Source organism: Patiria miniata, unplaced genomic scaffold (genome assembly GCF_015706575.1).
Source record: "Patiria miniata isolate m_02_andy unplaced genomic scaffold, ASM1570657v1 HiC_scaffold_30, whole genome shotgun sequence".
Taxonomy (NCBI): domain Eukaryota; kingdom Metazoa; phylum Echinodermata; class Asteroidea; order Valvatida; family Asterinidae; genus Patiria; species Patiria miniata.
In genome coordinates this window covers 8,900,031-8,915,958 of record NW_024037070.1, presented here as the reverse complement: position 1 = coordinate 8,915,958, position 15,928 = coordinate 8,900,031, and the positions used below count along the sequence as shown (strand labels likewise).

At 39.8% G+C, this 15,928-nt stretch overlaps 1 protein-coding gene across 3 annotated transcripts in view; it reads right to left on the bottom strand.

Annotated features, from left to right (window-relative positions):
* Window positions 1-15,928, bottom strand: part of LOC119739441 (NACHT domain- and WD repeat-containing protein 1-like) — a 51,560-nt gene that overhangs the window by 18,499 nt on the left and 17,133 nt on the right. The window contains exon 1 of one of the 3 annotated variants that reach the window (XM_038214397.1): window positions 14,518-14,978. The exons of the other annotated variants lie outside the window; for them this stretch is intronic. Within the exon in view, the coding sequence (XP_038070325.1) occupies window positions 14,518-14,528 (11 nt within the window). The 5' untranslated portion in view covers window positions 14,529-14,978. Of the gene's footprint in view, window positions 1-14,517; window positions 14,979-15,928 lie in introns of those variants that run through there. 3 annotated transcript variants of the gene reach the window in all.

The following is a 15,928-nucleotide window of genomic DNA, read 5'->3' as shown; positions in this document are numbered from 1 at the left end:
TAGACAATATGCAGAGGAACATGTAAAATCCGACAATACAGACTGACATAACCTATTTTAAAACCCTCAAATACAAAAATAAGCAGTTTGTCATATAATAATACAGGGCAAATACATATAAAATTTAGCTAAATCTAAAAATTAATGTGGCCTGACGTTGCGAACTTAGCAAGTTCTTCTTCAGAGGCTAAAACAGAAAATTTAGCTAAGTTTACATGTACACATGAATACATGTTAATCAGTAGTACACATACATCCATGATAGGTACCGGTAGAAGGTGTAATTTTTGGCAGAGAAATGTGAGTAAAAATGTTTAAAAATTACCATTAAGGCCCCCCCCCCAAAAATAGTAGTCGGTCTCTGGTCAGCGCGCGCGTCGATTTTAATCATGCGCGTCAATCCTTTTTTTTCCCCAAAATTTTCCGCTGTAGCTCCAACAGCGCCCTCTATTGCCGCACCTCCTCAAATTTTTGTACCAAGGAGCACCTGGGAATGGGAAATTGCACCAAGACAAATGATAAAGGGCACCAAGGCAAATGATGGAGGACACCAATGTATAATGAGGACACAAAAAAGCAAAATAGTACCCCACCTTGTCTGTGCAATCCAAGCTTGAAAAAAAAAAAAAAAAAAAAAAAAAAATCCTCGTCGCCGCATCAATCCCGGAACTTTGTTCTGACCAGAGACCGAGTATTTTTTTTTTTGGCCTAATAATAATTTTCCCAGGTGTGAGGTTGGTCTAGAAAAGTCGTTCTCCTTGACTTCAAGCTCAGATGACCCTGGTTCGAATCTGGTTTGGTGCACAATGTGAATAAGGTTTATCAATGCCCATGTCATTAGATGGATACATACATGTGTTGCTTGTTCCTCGGAATGTCCCCGAATGTACATGTATGTACCTCCGTACTGTACATGTACATGTACATGTTCATACATGCACCTTCATGTAAACTAGGTTTCTATTTTAATAGCAGTGTTTCAGAAGGATTTTGACTTAGTCATAGTGTAGTCATTAAATTTACTTCGTTCTCTGCTTATAAATTGCCATTAAACAAAACAGATTATGATATACATGTACTTGTATTTATAATAAAAACCAAAAAGGGAGACAATGGACAATTGTGATGAGGTCCGTGGGTTTGGAGCAAAGCTAAGCAGACCTCCTGTAAAACATCGATTTTTTTCCTTAATACTTGGATGAAATTTTCATCAGGATCTCCGACCATAAAAGGCTGGCAAGGTCAGATTGCCATGGCAACCAATATAATTACAGTCTCAGGCGTTAACGGTAAGTGAAGCAACCAATGACGTCAGGAAATGCTGGGGCCGACTCCATGGGGAGCTAGCTGGAATGGAGACGTCAGAGGAGAAAAAAGGGGTTGGAAAGTGTGTGACATGACCTGCCTAAGATGTCAAACTTGGGCCCTACAGCTAGACCCTCCAGGAGAATGAGAAGGTTTGACATTTTTTAACGTCTCGCATGAATGAATGCGCAGCAAATGTGATGGATCAAAACTGCTCAAATGAGCAGGGTCGAACTACATGTAGTCACGAAAAGCTGGAATATTGAATAAATTAAGGTATTAGTATAAGAACACAATTGGAAATGGGAAGGAATTTCACCTATTTTTGTTAAATTTTTTGTTTGCCCAGTGTGTTTATAACTCAATGTCAATGTATCCGTAAATACATTGTATTCATGGACCTCACAAACTTGCTCCAGCAATTCTTTTTTAAATTTCATATTTAGCAATTTTAAAATAAAAAACAAAAATTAACAATTGAATAATGTCATTTATTATTTCATTTCCGAAAAAAAAAACTGAACTTGGTTTAAAAGAATTCAAAGAAGGCATTAGAATTACACGGCATTTGAAAAAAGGGTAGGTAGGGAATTTTTTTTTTTCTCGCAATTTTTTGTGTGTGTACAGTCATATGGAGGTGTCTGTGTGTAGTCAAGGGTAAAAGGTAGTAATTGATGATTTTCAGGGTTTTTCCTCATTTTTTCCAAAACAAAATTAGGGTAGGGGCTGTCAAAATAGGGTAGGTACCTAGGGTAACCGGAAGCAGAACTTTTTTTTTTTGGCCTAATGGGCAGTTCCACAGTGTCATTTTGAACAATTCAACAGTGTGCATACATTTGTAATTATCATAAAGTTTGTTTAATTTTTGATAAAAATAACGTATCAGTCAGTTACTACATTGATTTAAAAAAATTATTCCTGGCCATTTTTAAATTTTTGCTGTGGTATAGAAATCGGCTTGAAACGCCATGATGTCTGACATACTCAGACAAATTGATTTTTGTGTACCCATTAATTAATTTTGTCATTTGCAGGTAACAGCTGAACTGAACATTGTTATTTAAACAAACTACACATGTATTTCAATAAAGTACAGATAATAAGCTTCAACATTTGTGACATTTGGAAAATTTTGAAATTTCACCAGGGTTTATAATTTTGTGGAATTGTCCAAATATAGTAATGTATGTGGCATCATCTTCAGTACAATTGTGTATATTCCATGATCATGAACATTATGCATACAATGTGCTGTATACATGTGCCATACACTGTGCTTCCATGAAGTGATCCGTGTGAATTACTGATGAGGTCTCTCATGACGTCAATGGCTCATTGTGCTAACCCTGTTACCAAGGTAACGCTTATACACCAATGAAGTTGTCAACGTTGAGTGCCAATATACCGTGTATGCAAAACTTCCGGCATCGATGATCTCTGTGCTGTGCATGGACATGGACATGATATCGTTGGAACTGAGTAACTACTTGACAAACTACGTATTATACAAAGTACTTTTGTGTACACTGCAATACATACAGCATGTCCTCATTTTACTTAAAGGAATACAGGATCATTTGCAAACACTCAAAAACCAAACTGCCCCAAAATATTATAATACAATTTGAACACAAAGTCTGTCCAGTTTGTCTGACTTTGGAGTCTGACAAACTCTGAAAAACGCAACCTTTAGATTGCCAATAATCCTTGCTTAAAAAAATGTGGGGGGGGAAAAAAGCAACGTTGGCTATTGATGACTGCAGGTGACATTATCTCAACTATGGTCATATGATTTGTAAGGCTTAGAGTCACCTTGACAAGAAGAATAGAAGACGGTGTCAAATCGATAAATGGTGGAGCAAGGTGAATGGGAGGGAGCTGATGGGAACAGCAAATTACAATAGATGTGCACAATACTGGCTACCATGTACATGGAGGCTCAGTGCGAAATAATAAATGCACACATTGTATGGAGAGAAATAAAGTATGGCCTTTGACACATACATTGTACAACTTAAAATAGGTAGCTATATGTGGGTTATTTCATAAATTTGGGGTCCAATTTTTTCCAAAGCAGTTCCAAAGCATCTAATTGTGCCATGTGAACAAAATGTACATGTACATGTATGTGTTCATCTTTTCAAACCGTGGACGAAAAATACCAGAGAACAAAAGAGAACAATATTGTCCACGATTCCCAGCATACGTCCGCGATTGGGGTCATGTATAAAACCTATGGGAGTCTTCCTAAAAAGTAAAGAGTACAAACAAAAGAGGGACAATAGGACGTCCACAATCGACGGTGAACACACGCTTGTAACATGTTCATGTTCATCATGTATCCAGGGAAAAGTTTGGATAGATTTTGCTCCAGATTTTTCTTCCCGTTACATTTTCAACAGACACACGTGGGCCTTAAAATGCAAGGAGGCGGGCAGGTCCTTAGTCAAAGAATGCATACATGTCTCCTAGCTCTGCCAGCAATTCTTCCTTAACGACTCCTTCGATAAGGCCTCATCAACTTAATGTTTGCCCACATGGGGAGGTTGATTTTTAACCTTAGAACATGTGTACATGTACATGTATGTACATGTGCTTGTACACATAGTCTGTTAGTTACATACATGTACTGGTATATCCCATTACCTGGCTTTCATGCTACATGTATAAGCAAAAATCCAACATTCTAATATACATGTGGCCTACACACGCACAGATGCATGCAAATGCATGGGGGAAAGCACATGCATGGACATTCATGCAGTATAGTATGTGTACATGTACCGTACATGCATGTTCTTGCAATTTCCATGTTATGCATGCATGTGCAATAGCGCAGGGCCAGCAATTGGCTGGCATCTCATCTGAGCCACCTAGGGAGTGTCCCTTGCCCTCGGCACGCTGAGACAGTCAGAGCCATGCAAATTGGATCAGGGCTTTCAATCCAGGCAGGCAGGCACAACCGGAGCCCTGGCTATAAGATGACCTGCAAACCGTAATGCACACATCTATCGTGTATTGCGCATACTGCACATACATGTACATGTACATGTACATGAACAGATGAGCATCCGTCTTAATTGGTGTTTGGATATAACTGACATTGATGAAATTGTTACAAATGATTTTAATTTACAAATTCAACTGTTGGCATTTCTCTTCATTGATACTGCCTGTAACTGTAAGTTTGATGAAATCAATGCTTATTGTGTATCTGTGTATTACTATTAAACAGAAAGCACATTACATGCTTACATGTACGATATTTATAAGGAAATTCTATCTCAGGATAAAAGAATGCCAAATCTTTTAGAGAAAAGAGTGTTTGATGTTTGTACCAAACAATCATTGATCTTGTAGCAACGACAAATAAATGAATATCAATAAATGGAAACACATGGGGAGAAATTGGTAAAATACACAAACAAAAACTGAGTAAAGTCAGATTTTTTAAAGATGATACCAAGCTGCCCTTTCAAAACTGCTGGTATTATAACATTTAATTTTATTCAAGAAGGTCAGAAAAGGAGCATTTTTAGAAGAAAAAAATAACTTGTGTTCAATAACGGTATGTGACCATTTGACCAGCACAATTTTTTTCAACAAATAATCAAGGTGAAACTATTTAGGAATTAGAGGGAAAAAACTTACTAAACTTTTAACATCAAAATGAATAGGAATTGTATGCACCACAATTCATCATTTGAAAATTGGGTGTCCACACTTACAAAATGAAAAACAAGGTATCAAGTGACATCATTTAAATGGTACATGTACATGTACATGTACGTATTAGTACTATACAGGTACCCTACGCATACATGTACATTTGTACAATATCCATGTACTTTGAATGGCACGAAATGAGTACAATTTTGAACAAACTTCATGTACATGTTACATGGGGCATGTTTTGCACACTGGCAATATGTTCATGTGCACAAGTACTACATGTATTTAACCTACATGTAAACACTGTGTGTGGTAAACACACACATAGAGTAGGTACAACCATGGAGCTCCACAGTACAACCAAGGCCCCTGATATCGCCACTTTCAGATTAGGAGCCCCAACAAAAGCTCTCCACCTCATGCTATGACTCCTATTGATACCCACTTCATCTCAGTTTCCCTCCTGTGAACAATCCCCTCCTTTCCTTTTCAATACCTGTTTCACCTTAGTCGTCTCTGTGGTTGGGTTGGAGCATGGAGGAATAAGCCACAAGAGAGTCGTGTTGGTTGAAAAGAAGACAGGGCGCCGGGCAAACAAGAGACTTAGTACCAGTGACGTCAATGCTGTGCATGTGAACAATGACCCCGTTTGCTTTCTTGGCCTAGTTACCGTTGGCCACCAGGGCACTCTCCTAATCAGACAATTTGCCACTCTCAATACTGTGCACTGCGACTCAAAAAAAACCCTGAGATAATTAGAGCGTGACATGTACGAGAAAACAGGCCAAACTGTGAAACAAATTGTCAACCACAAATACATGTACTGCAACTGACAAATCACCTAATATATCTCTACAAGTCATGACAACAGACTACTGATTAAAAAAGTCCTGCAAAACAATGGAGAAAATCGTCTCACTTTATGTTTCATTTTGAATGTAAATGACTTTAATTCACTCTCTGATGCAAACTGAACAGGCACCTTAAGAAGATGACATTAAGGCCTGGCCAACAAACATGTTTTTTTTTTTAAATACTTACCAAATTACCACTTATTTTGTTATGAACAAAAATGGATTCACCTATTTGCTTCAGCAAATTTCATGCTGTGTATAAGTGTACAGATCTGGCAGCTCAAACACTGCCTACATGTACATGGTTTTTTTTTGGGGGGGGGTTTAGTTTTTGTGTCAGTTTCCCTCTCAGGGCATCAAACTTGGACTGGCGAATTAGTCGGTACCCCACGGTAATGTTTGAGAGTTTTGTTAGCTAAAGTGTGAGTTAAGACACTCTGGTTCCGTTTTGCAGGTTCTTCTGCACTTGAGGTCTCTATCTTGGGTTTTCTCCACTCATGCTCTGTTTTCTTTCCCTTACAACATCCCTAGATTTCTCTTGCTGATGCTCGTCGACTGTGGCTTCCTTTTAGAGGGTCTGACCTCCGCACTATCCATACTCGCATTATGGTCAGACTTTGCAGTGAGAGCCGAGAGATTTTAAAGAACAACCATTTTGAAGAGGCCCAACAGAGTAAATTTGACATCACAGACGTGGGGAGAAAAACACTTCAAAGCGATGGGGGTAGCATAAAAGGATTATTTAATTGTCTGGTGGATTGAAGCGAGCGGCGACAACAGGAGACTCGTTTAGTGGATCAAATACTGTAACTATGGCAAAAATGGAAAAATGTAAATATAAGGGGGTTAGTTACGACCGAGTGTCACTACTTGAAAAACTGTGCAATTCATGTACAGGTTATCCCTGTATGCACACAGTATACCGGGTACAAGCAAATACATTATGATCGTTTGAATGAGTACAATTTTTTCCCCCCTTATACCGGTATATAATGCAGCACGGTGGGTCAAAATGATTAAGGCAAAGTACCGGGGTACCTTGCAAATTTGTATTTACCACTCTGTTTTGCATACGTTATTTTGTGTTTCAAAATTGTGAAAAGATGAAACATCAATTGAAGTTGTAGTACCGGTACATATACATGTACTTGACTGTGAAAATCATAATTTTAATTTTTGTATTAGTCTGTCCCTTCTTGATGTACATGTACAAACCTCAATTTAGTAAATTTCAATATCATGTTATATGCAGAACTTTATTAATTGAAAGATAGCAAGCCTGGGGCAAAATGGTGGTGGGGGGGGGGGTCTTTTTTTACTTAAAGTTGACCTTTGTGTGTTTTTATTTATTGTTTATTTTTTCTCATACATAAATAATGAAGGTATAGATATTTCAATTATCAAATGGGCTTGAAACATACTTCAAATTTCAATATCAAAGCGTGACAGAATGTTATTTCATTTTGACTGCTATTGGAAAAATGAAGGTCAATTTTTTTAAAAATCTGAAAATTGGATGAAAGGTCTGTAAGATGCATTGCTTTCAATACTGATATCTCTCAGATTCACAAAGTCTGATTTCAGACTAATTTTTGAAAAATCTCATGCCGGTAAAATTACAAAATGGAGAGCTAAAAAAATGGACCCATGTTGAATTGGGGTGGGTCCTTCAACACCCCACTGGCTATGGGTCTGGGCCTAACTGACAACATTACTGTTGAAAAGCTTACTTGGTTTAAAGATAGTAATGGCAATAAACTCCCTGTGTAAAATATATTCTCATACTAGCCAGGCATGCAACTGGTAAGTCACACAAAAAAGTGGAAATTCAAATCTTTCCAACACTTTGTACAGTGTTTTTCTGTTTTCAATGACACACATGGGAGGTCAAAAAATGAGGAAATCAGCTGATCCGAGGAAAACTTGCATGCCTGACTAGCGATTACCCTACCACATGTACATGTAAGATTTGGACTGGCAAGCCAACTCATGCAAGCTCAGTGGTAAGAAGTACATGTAAGCAAGAGGTCATGGGTTCGAGTCCCAACTGATAAACTTGAGAAGTTACAATGTACATTACATGTATGGCCTCTTTGTACAAGTACTGGTACCATCTGAATGGTTACAAAAGGAGAGTTGGGGTTGAGCGTGAATATCTGACTCCATGAAATGTGGACTCATTGGTAGTACTGCACACGCATGAGTATACAATACTACATGTATGCTATTTTTAGGATCGTTTCGGGAGAATGACCTGTCACGTGCGAGGGATTAACCAATAATAGGGAAATAGGGTCTGATTTTCATAGGAGTCGGATTTTCATGTGACAGGGGGACACCAATGGGAGAGACATTCAAATGCACTGCTGCTGTCGCCCACGCAAAGAGACTTCATGTTTATATTCAGAGTAAATTTCGTTGTGCGCACTGGTACTTGGTGCCATATGTGCGGTGTGTCCCACCCACTGGAGCTTTCGAAAGTGGTCACAAAGCGCCCTCTATGTTCATGCACAAAGTCTATTCTCGTAAGCTATCGGACAGCACTGAGCATACACTGCTAAGAACATACCAGTTCATGTACATATGTATGTCAGTGAAAGCCAAAACCTGATTTCAAAATTTCTCCATACAACTGGAGTGGTGTTCCTCAGAAAACGAACAGTCATGCATGCAATTCCGAGTTTGGAATCGATTTTAATTTGCCCATCCCTCACTTCACCAGCCTTGCTTCATATACGGTACCACATTCAGCGTATTCTTCATGCAAGCTGGTCGCGCCTCCAAGCATTCAATTCATCATCAAATTAAAGCGAGCGGCGTCACCTTATTATTAAAAAATGTTTCACACTTTTCAAAGGGAGAGCTAACCAAGGGAGGAGGTTGTATAGATCTGGCCGGAAATTGCAGTCTAGGTCAATTTCCTCAAAAATATTGCAGATCGTTCACGAGAAAGGGGGGAAAAAATTATTCAAAAGCAGATTTAAATGAAGCGTGAAAACAAAAAAACAAATGTGACAAAACCTCGATGCTTCACTCAGTGATGGAGACTGGTCCAATCAAGGGCACTAGTAAGCACATTATGACAAACGAAACCAAAGAAAATGTAGCACCCTCCTTGTGATAACTTTGTGAAAATTACATCTCAGAATTTATCCCACAACCAGATGGAAAACGAAGTTTATGGTCGAGATACAAAACTGAGAAGACATCCCCCCTCCCATAAAAAATTAGGTTTTCCTTTCAATTTCAGGTATGATAGCATACCTTTACAAATGTGTCTGTCCTTAAGCCCGGTTCATACTTCATGCGAAAGCGAAAGCGAACGCGAATCTGTGACGTCATGACAAGTATTCGCGCTGCGAATTCGCAAAAGTGGAACACATTTCAACTCGGGCGAATTTCGCAGCAAATGTTTCATGACGTCAAATTCGCTTCGCATTCGCATTCGCATGAAGTATGAACCGGGCTTTAAGGACATTATGTTAGAGACAGCATTGTTGAATGTGAAATTTTTAATTACACTGATGTCTTCAAAATAATTAGCGTCAAGTTATACCTTTGGGAGACATGTGGAATTAGGGAGACATTTCAATGTCTCCTTAATGCCTCAGCCCCTATTTAAAAGCAACGTTTACTGTCGTAAAGACATGTAGGCTAGATAGATTGCTCACATGGTCCAATTAGTAAAACTACCAAAATTTGTGTGGGTAGGATAAGGGGTCAGGGGAGTCCGACACAAAAATTTTGCACGAGTCTATGGGAATGTCTCCCTAATGGTACATTTCCGGTTATATTATACGTGTAAAGGTAAGGAGACACCTTATCCTGATTTCTTCACACGGTGGGAGACATCGGTCATTAGGGAGACATTTTTATGTCTCCCTAATGTCACAGCCCCCTATAGAGGCGCAATTTTACTGTCGCAATTAGGTTATATTTGTTGCTCGTGGTCTAATAAGTAAACATACCGAAATTCGCGAAAGCGAACGCGAATCTGTGACGTCATGGCAAGTATTCGCGCTGCGAATTCGCAAAAGTTGAACACATTTCAACTCAGGCGAATTTCGCAGCGAATGTTTCACGACGTCAAATTCGCTTCGCATTCGCATGAAGTACATGTATGAACCGGGCTTTAGGGACATTATGTTAGAGACAGCATTGTTGAATGTGGAATTTTTAATTACACTGATGTCTTCAAAATAATTTGTGTCAATTGTATCAATTGATTTTTATATTTCTTCTGTTATACATGTACAGTACCGGTACTTGGGTAGTTTTTTTTTTTTTTTACTCTGTATCTTGTTCCATGAACTTGTACGAATAAAGATGTTAATCATTACCGTCGTAAGTTATACTTTTTGGAAGACACCTTAGCGTCAAGTTATACCTTTGGGAGACGTGGAATTAGGGAGACATTTCAATGTCTCTTTAAGTTTAATGCCTCAGCCCCTATTTAAAAGCAACGTTTACTGTCGCAAAGACATGTAGGCTAGATAGATTGCTTATGGTCCAATTAGTAAAACTACCAAAATTTGTGTGGGTAGGATAAGGGGTCAGGAAAGTCAGAAAAAAAACGTTTGCACGAGTCTATGGAAATGTCTCCCTAATGGTACACTTCCGGTTATATTAAACGTGTAAAGTTACCATAAGGAGACACCTTATCGTGATTTCATCGCACAGTGGGAGACATCGGTCATTAGGGAGACATTTTTATGTCTCCCTAATGTCACAGCCCCCCTATAGAGGCGCAATTTTATTGTCGCAATTAGGTTATACTGTATTTGTTGCTCGTGGTCTCATTAGTAAACATACCGAAATTCGTGAAAAAAGGACAAGGGAATATTGGGTTAGGGCACATTGAAGTTTGAAAAAATGTGTGCACAAGTCTATGGGAATGTCTCCCAAATGTCCAATCCAGGGTAATTATTATTATTATTATTATTATTATAGAAGTATTTCTGACACTGATAAGACTATATTGTTATGGTCCTGACAAAATTAATCAAATCCTGTGTTGGGAACTTTCAGCATACATTTGTACATGTACCTCATGCGAGCTTCATTCCAGCTAATGCACAAGAGCAAAGGTATCCTCCGAATATCCTGGGTAGTGCTGCCAAAATTCCCAAGACAAATTCTGAGGATTTGATACATCTTGTTGATGGTGACCTCTACCGCTGCACTTGTTGGGACCGGCTGAAGTAGGGGGCATAAAATCCAAACCATGCTTACACCAAGACTAGTGCAGGACAGACAACAACATTTATATCTGTTACGCCCCAACTATGGTATCGGTCCCAACTATAGTTGGGACTGTCCCAACTATAGTTGGGACAGTCTATAGTTGGGACGGTCCCAACTGTACATGTAGTTCCACAGTTGGGCTGGCCCAACTATAGTTGGGAGTCATCAAGGGGGCCCATCTATAGTTGGGCCACTCCAATCTTTTTATTTTGCGGTGTCCCAACTATAGTTTACATTGAAGTACAACTATAAAACGTTCCCTACAGCTCTGATACACATCTGACTGTACTGGGGACCACTGAAATTAGCTATTGACGGGGCCAATCTATAGTTGGGCCACCCCAATCTTTTTATTTTGCGGTCCCAACTATAGTGTACGTTGTTGTACGATTATAAAACATTCCCTACAACTCTTATACACATCTGACTTTACTTGGGACCAATGAAATTATCTATGGGTGGGGCCCATCTATAGTTGGGCCACTGCAATATTTTTATTTTGCGGTCCCAACTATAGTTTACATTGATACATGTACGACTATAAAACATTCCCTGCAGCTCTGTTACATGTCCAACTTTACTTGGGACCTTTGACATTAGCTATGGGTGGGGCCCATCTATAGTTGGCCGGCCACCCCAATCTTTGAATTTTGCAAAATGTTGCTGGACTATAGTATAAAACCCAGCTGGACAACTCATCCAATTAGGCAGTGCCACGTGGCAGGCCCGCAGCCCTGCAACATGCATGCAGACGAATACATGGTCCTAACTATAATTGGGCCGACCCAACTATCGCACTATAGTTGGGACAGTCCCAACTATAGTTGGGCCGACCCAACTATCGCACTATAGTTGGGACAGTCCCAACTATAGTTGGGCCGACCCAACTGCCGCACTATGGTTGGGACAGTCCCAACTATAGTTGGGACCGATGCGATAGTTGGGGCGTCACATATCCACAGAGCTCCCCACCCCCTCCTGCATTACTTCCCAAACAAAGGATTACCATCAGCGATTGATCAGTATCATGGATTTATCTACCTGCTATAGACTGTAGCCGCTTGGTTTTCAAAGAATTACAAAAATAGCACTAATGAGATCCTATAATAGCAGGGGATTAAATGACCTCAAAGGACAGGGTCACTGTCGGCATGACCCCTGGTGATTTCCTGGATGGGGCTGGACACCATCTGTGGGCGACCTGCTGTTGTTACTTACAATGTAGTACCAAACACTTTCCCTTCTTTTTACATCTCAATGACTCCTTCAAAGTTCAAGCCCTAAATACAAGTGTATGTGCAGCTTTGTTGGTTGGGAACCATCTTATCTTGTTATTGTGACACTCTCTCTCTCTTCACTGGTGGTGGGATCAAAATCCAGATTTTTTAAAATTCGGTTTGAGTTCTACTTGAATTTTGGAAACCAGATATTCTAAACCAACCTAAAAAAAATTAGGCTGTTTGTTTTTTGTGACACAAGCTAAGAACATAACTTGAACATCCCCCAGTTTGCTGAACAGTATCTGATTGTGACAGCATTCAGTCAGTGGTGTTCTTGGTTCATGAATAGCCTGCCCATTCGACTGATCAGAGAGTTCCTACCCATGTTTTTGACATGACAGCTCTGGGGTGTTTTTAACTATAAGACCAAATTGTCACTAACTGACCACAAATTATACCCAATCATTGTGGAAGGCATTGCATGAGGCCCCTCACTTGTCACTATTTGTTGGCATGACTGTCAGCTGGATGGGAACTTCCAGTGAAATCAGATTTATAACTTTTATTCAGTTTGAAAAAAATTAGGATTACCGAATTTTGAAATCTCTGATTTCTTTCATCAAAACACAGTTTACACAGTCATAACAAATTTATTAATATTAGCAGATCCAAATAGGCCATTTACAGTACATGTACATGCCCAATGTGCATGTCTACATGTATGTTACTGTGTACACGAGGAACTAGTACTATAGGACCCTCCCACCACCGGTAGATTTGCCTAATCAAAACAACTGATACGCTGCAACTTATTCGACAGACATTCATTCATTAATTTAGGGGTACTGCAAGGAGAGAAAATAAGAGTTTTTCTCTCTTCGATTCAAATTTTACCAGGACAATTTAGAAATTGTCAGACTTCTAATCCTTGCGCTCGAGGCCGCTTGGCAGAATTTGTCTAGGGTCAAGCCCGTCTGCTTGTTTTGTAAAGTCTGACAACCCGCTCTTTTGCATTCTCCATCAGTGAACAACACCTGCTCTGGTGAAAACACGAGGTAAGTGCAAACCAGGGGCACCACGCACCCCACCAGGGCCGTTCCAGCACTATGTAATGTCCATGACAGCGAAACTGTAGTTTTCAAATAAAGTTCATCATCTAGTAATGCATACTGGTATGGTCATAGATGGAGATTACAGACTAGGAGTTTTGGATCATTTCTCTGAATCATTAAAGGTATACATCATTTGTAAGTTGTGCATTTTGTTCGTTTGAAGTAACAAAAGTGCTGAATATCTGAAGAAGGATGCTGAACAACTAACCTGATGAAGATTCAGCTTAGCTTCAGCTGCATTTTTCGAGAAAAACAACATTTTAGGATCTCGATTTCAAATCAAAAGTTACTAAATCATGTTTTGAATTGGGCCTGAATTCAGCATCCGAGACGCGTTCTCACTGAGCCGATTGCAGCTACGCGATGTCCCGCACTCGTCCGACGAATTATAGCAACCGCGCGCGCGTGTGCGTCGTGCCAATGCTTGCGCGCGCTTCGCCGAATAACAAAATGAACTACTAATTTGAATTTCATACGGTACTTCTTAAGACGCACCGTTGGAAAAGCCTTCTTTCGTTGATTAATTCAAAATGACAGCTTGCCAGAAAGAGTAATTTCACAGGGAGTTTAGTTCCCTTACTATCTTTCAACCAAGTACGTCTTTCAACAGTAGGCCTACTTACCCCAGTTACTTTTTGGATAGCTGCAAATGATGGACTCTGGCTTTAATTACATATCATGGTTTATTGGCTCTGTCATGGACATAACACTTCCTGTCATTACACTGGAATAGCCCACCAGTAAGTATACTGGTCTTGTAACATCTGATCCTTTCAAAGGTGCTTCACGTACCATGGAGGTAGGAATAGATGACCGTGTATTTTGGAAGATTCTGTTGTACATAATATATGTATTTCACAGGGAGACTTGACAAATCGTCAAACAATATATTAAATGACAGCTGGAGTACAGTTTGCAAAATAATAGTTTGATGAATATTTACCATACCTTACGCATCATGATGGTAGTTGGTACACTATCTCTTTCCTTCAACCAACTCACTTTTACGATTAAGAATATAAACCCAATGCAGTCCAAATATAAAAAAAAAACCACGAAGCAAAATAGTCCAAGTTCAAGTTGGCATAGGCCAAAATCTAAATGACTTACCAGGTACCCATGATGATCAGTCCAGCAGGCAGACACAAAGTCTCCAGAACAGCCGGCTAGTCAAAAAGGGACCCCACTGATTCAGTGATGTGCCCCACGGGCACGGCAAGGGGTACCGTGGCCCAGTGTAGGAGAGAATTCGCCTCCACGATCCACCCACAATGAGGCCCCAAACGCTGGGACAGATGTCTCCTCCCTGTCCCAGCAAGCTCCTCTCAAGACGGCCCAAAATTCGGCCCAAAATCTTGGGTTGAGTTGACGAGGAAGGCGGGGCCAACAGACAACAGATGCTCATCCACAAGCTACGGTCTCATCATGAGAAGGTATCATGTAGATGTGGATAACATACTGTGGCATATTGCCAGAGAACAGGCCCCAGCACAAGGCGCTATCCAAGACACTGCAAGATCAGTAATTTTATGTACAGTATGCCCCACCAGCCCCTTCATGTACATGTACATGTCCCATGTCACACTACACGTACTGCATGCATACAGCCAGTACATTATTCAGTGGCACACAGGGCCCACTGCATGATTATGTAGAGAGCTTTGCTGTGCATGCTAGCTACCACACTCCACAATGCACTGTGCAATACACACAAACCCCCACAGTGCATTGTGGGTGTTCATGGCGACGACCATGGCAGCTTGTTTGTTGGTTGGACACAGTCCACTGACAGAGGGCAGCAAACAGGTTTGGGGGAATGTCAGGCTAGGCATCAGGCTACTGATGCCACATGTAATCAATTGTGATGTATGCTGATCACAAATCATAGGGCTTCATGTATTACATTAACAGTTAACATTATAGTAAATCATCCATGATACACTGTACATGGATATCCATGCATGCATGCATGAACAGTCTGTAAAACATCTGTGTCATTCCCCGATTTGCTTAGAATTACATGGATTACAAGGGATAGTCTAAAATCTTTCAATATCAGGAAACTAATGACCCTTTTTTTAAGAGGCATATAGATGTATAAACTATACATGTAATAGTGGCTGAGCTCTGCTTTCTTCAGTTCTCATTCATTCTATGAATTTGGGATCCATTTTTCTCCCTGTCCCTGTTGCATCTGACAGGTACAATTTTGTAAGCTCTGGATGCACTCCAAGTGCCTAAGAGTGATGATGTAAAGCACATTTATCCAATTAATGAAAATAGTTTGAACTCGTTTTAAATGATATCCTGAGCGGCAAGCTAATAAGTTCAGAGGTAATAGGGGCAGCAAAAAAGTCGCACTTTAAACCTCAAATTTATTTTACCATTTCATAAAATACTTAAGAAAAAACCTCCTTGTGGAAACTGAAGGAAGGGAGGGCTACAGAATAAGGTATGTGACTTTGCATTTATTTTGTAAACGTTTGGCAAATATTTTATGAACCGTTTAAAAGTTTAGCCA